This window comes from Ichthyophthirius multifiliis (genome assembly GCF_000220395.1).
Source record: "Ichthyophthirius multifiliis unplaced genomic scaffold scaff_1120509250502, whole genome shotgun sequence".
NCBI lineage: Eukaryota > Ciliophora > Oligohymenophorea > Hymenostomatida > Ichthyophthirius > Ichthyophthirius multifiliis.
The window spans coordinates 3,558-5,847 of NW_004086687.1; the positions used below are offsets into that span (position 1 = coordinate 3,558).

At 24.3% G+C, this 2,290-nt stretch overlaps 1 protein-coding gene across 1 annotated transcript, besides 5 other annotated features; it reads right to left on the reverse strand. All coding sequences in view use genetic code 6, as the record gives it.

Moving 5' to 3' along the window:
- Nucleotides 1–50: 50 nt before the first annotated feature.
- On the reverse strand, nucleotides 51–1,778 carry IMG5_078540 (leishmanolysin family protein, putative; the record flags this gene model as incomplete). Its single annotated transcript, XM_004036481.1, has 2 exons — nucleotides 51–998; nucleotides 1,188–1,778. The coding sequence occupies 2 exons, from the start codon at nucleotides 1,776–1,778 to the stop codon at nucleotides 51–53; spliced, it is 1,539 nt and encodes a 512-aa protein (XP_004036529.1).
- Nucleotides 1,017–1,055: a microsatellite.
- Nucleotides 1,779–2,044: 266 nt separating the features above from the next.
- Nucleotides 2,045–2,102: a microsatellite.
- Nucleotides 2,046–2,217: a microsatellite.
- Nucleotides 2,094–2,153: a microsatellite.
- Nucleotides 2,128–2,214: a microsatellite.
- Nucleotides 2,218–2,290: the final 73 nt, after the last annotated feature.

Genomic DNA, 2,290 nt, shown 5'->3' on the forward strand with positions numbered 1-2,290 from the left:
TTACACATTAATTTCCTTACAATAATGTCATAAACTAACATTTAGTACACTCAGTAGCTGATGGTCTGTGCATCTAGAACAACTGCTATCACACGGTTCACATTTGTCAGCACTTCCGAATGAACTAAAGGACAATCTGATTTGCAAGTATTATCTGGGTTTAAAAATTTGCTTTAAGGACATGTGCCTTGTATACAAGTTTCATTATCGACTACTCCGGAACAATTTATAGAACAATCAACTCCTCCGAATCCGGATTTGCAGATACATTGACCGTTAACACAAACTCCTTTTTCGGAACAGAAATTCGGACATATAGAAGTATAATTACAGAATCTATCGTAATCTTAAGGACATGTTAATTTACCTCTAGCTTTTTAGCCACTTGGATCGATATCCTTTTATATATTTTATTCTCCTTTTTCACATAAAACTTTTAAATCAATATCGGGGAAAATAACAGATATTTCAGAAGCATCGGAGGAACATTTGTATTAATGACATCTAAATTAACTTTCGCTATTTACAGAATTTAGTTTTTAAGCTGTAGATTAGAAGCATTTACTTTGAGTTGAATAATTAGATAATTTATCATTTTCTAGTTCTTTTTTAGTTATATCAGTAACACTATTAGGATTTGTGCACAATCTATTTGAATAAGGCTATACTACACCACAATTGTCTGTATAAAATTGAGAATTGACAATACCTATTCCATCGTATTCAAATGTACATTAAGTTTAACTTTTTTATTTAGAATATTCAGGGTATTGAACTGTACTTTAGCAAGCGTTTTCTAAGAAATCGCAACCTTTTCCTTTTCCCCAGAATATATTATCAGCCATATTCTCATTTACTTCAGGATAAAAGCCAGTGTCTTTCAAAAGAGCAATAGTAAAAATAGATAAAACACTATCAGATGATTCATCTGATGTCATCATTTCATTATAAATAACAGTCTTTTCAAAATGATAAACAAAAGAACCATCATCATTACCCTAATTAAGTTGTAATTGTATATATAAATATATATATATATATATATTTATATATATTTTTTTATTTTAATAAATAAAATATATATAAATTTGTATTTTACTTCATTTTCTATTTACATTCCTTCAGCTGTAGGAACAATTATAATATTTTCTTGTTACTTCTACTAAATTTTTGGAAATCAGTATTACGGTTTTTTTTCCTCTGTAGATATTTGTTTTTTACAATTTAGTTTTGAATGTAGTTCCATAAGATTTTCCAGTATCAGGATTTATCCAAAATCTAGCAGCGTTTGATGAGAAACCAAGCACATGTAAAATTTCATGAATAGATGTTTCTAAATCATTTTCAAAACTTGCAGCATCTCCACCAAATTGATTAATATTTTTTAAGTTAAAATTAACTCTTCCAAAAATAGGTCTAGTTAATACATCTCCTATTGCACAATAACCGGCATTTGCTATACTATCATTATCTTCATTAGTGCAAATGACATATAAATGTAAATCGGAATTAGGAATTCCTGTTATTAAAGCATCATTAGGAATTTATACATTCAAACATTTTAAAGAAAATTTTCGAGGAAAAATGTTATTTTCTATTAATGGGTATACTTTCAATAGTCTTTAGAAATAAAGCTTGGATGATTCCATAATATCTATTATGTATTTTTTTTATTTCTCGGTTACACCTTCTTAATTTAACATGGAATAATCTGTGGTTATTCTTATAGGTTAAGGCTTGGTGCCTGTTTAAAGAATGCGTTAGTCATGATTTGACATTTCATAAGCTTTGTAAATTTTTTAATAATGATCTTGCATTTCTTTACTATAATGACTACATTTACAGTGAGAAACAGTCAATTTACATAATATTAGGGTAAAAATTAAAATTAGTTTTTTTGACATGTTTTATTTATAATTAAATAATTCTTTATAAAAATATATCTTTATTAATATTATAAACATTTTAAAAATATTAAATATTATTTAAAGATATGATTTTTAAAATTATTATTGTTTTTTTTTAAATCTAAATCTTAATGTAAATAAAATAAAATATATTAAATTAAAAAATAATATAAAATATAAAATATAAAATATAAATTAAATTAAATTAAATTAAATTTAATTAAATTAAATTAAATTAAATTAAATAATTTTAAATAAAACTAATTTAAATAAAATAATTTTAAATAAAACTAATTTAAATAAAATATATAATTTAAAGACTTACTATTTTAGATTTACAGGTAAAAATCAAGAAACCCTCCATAAATAAAATATTAGTAGTA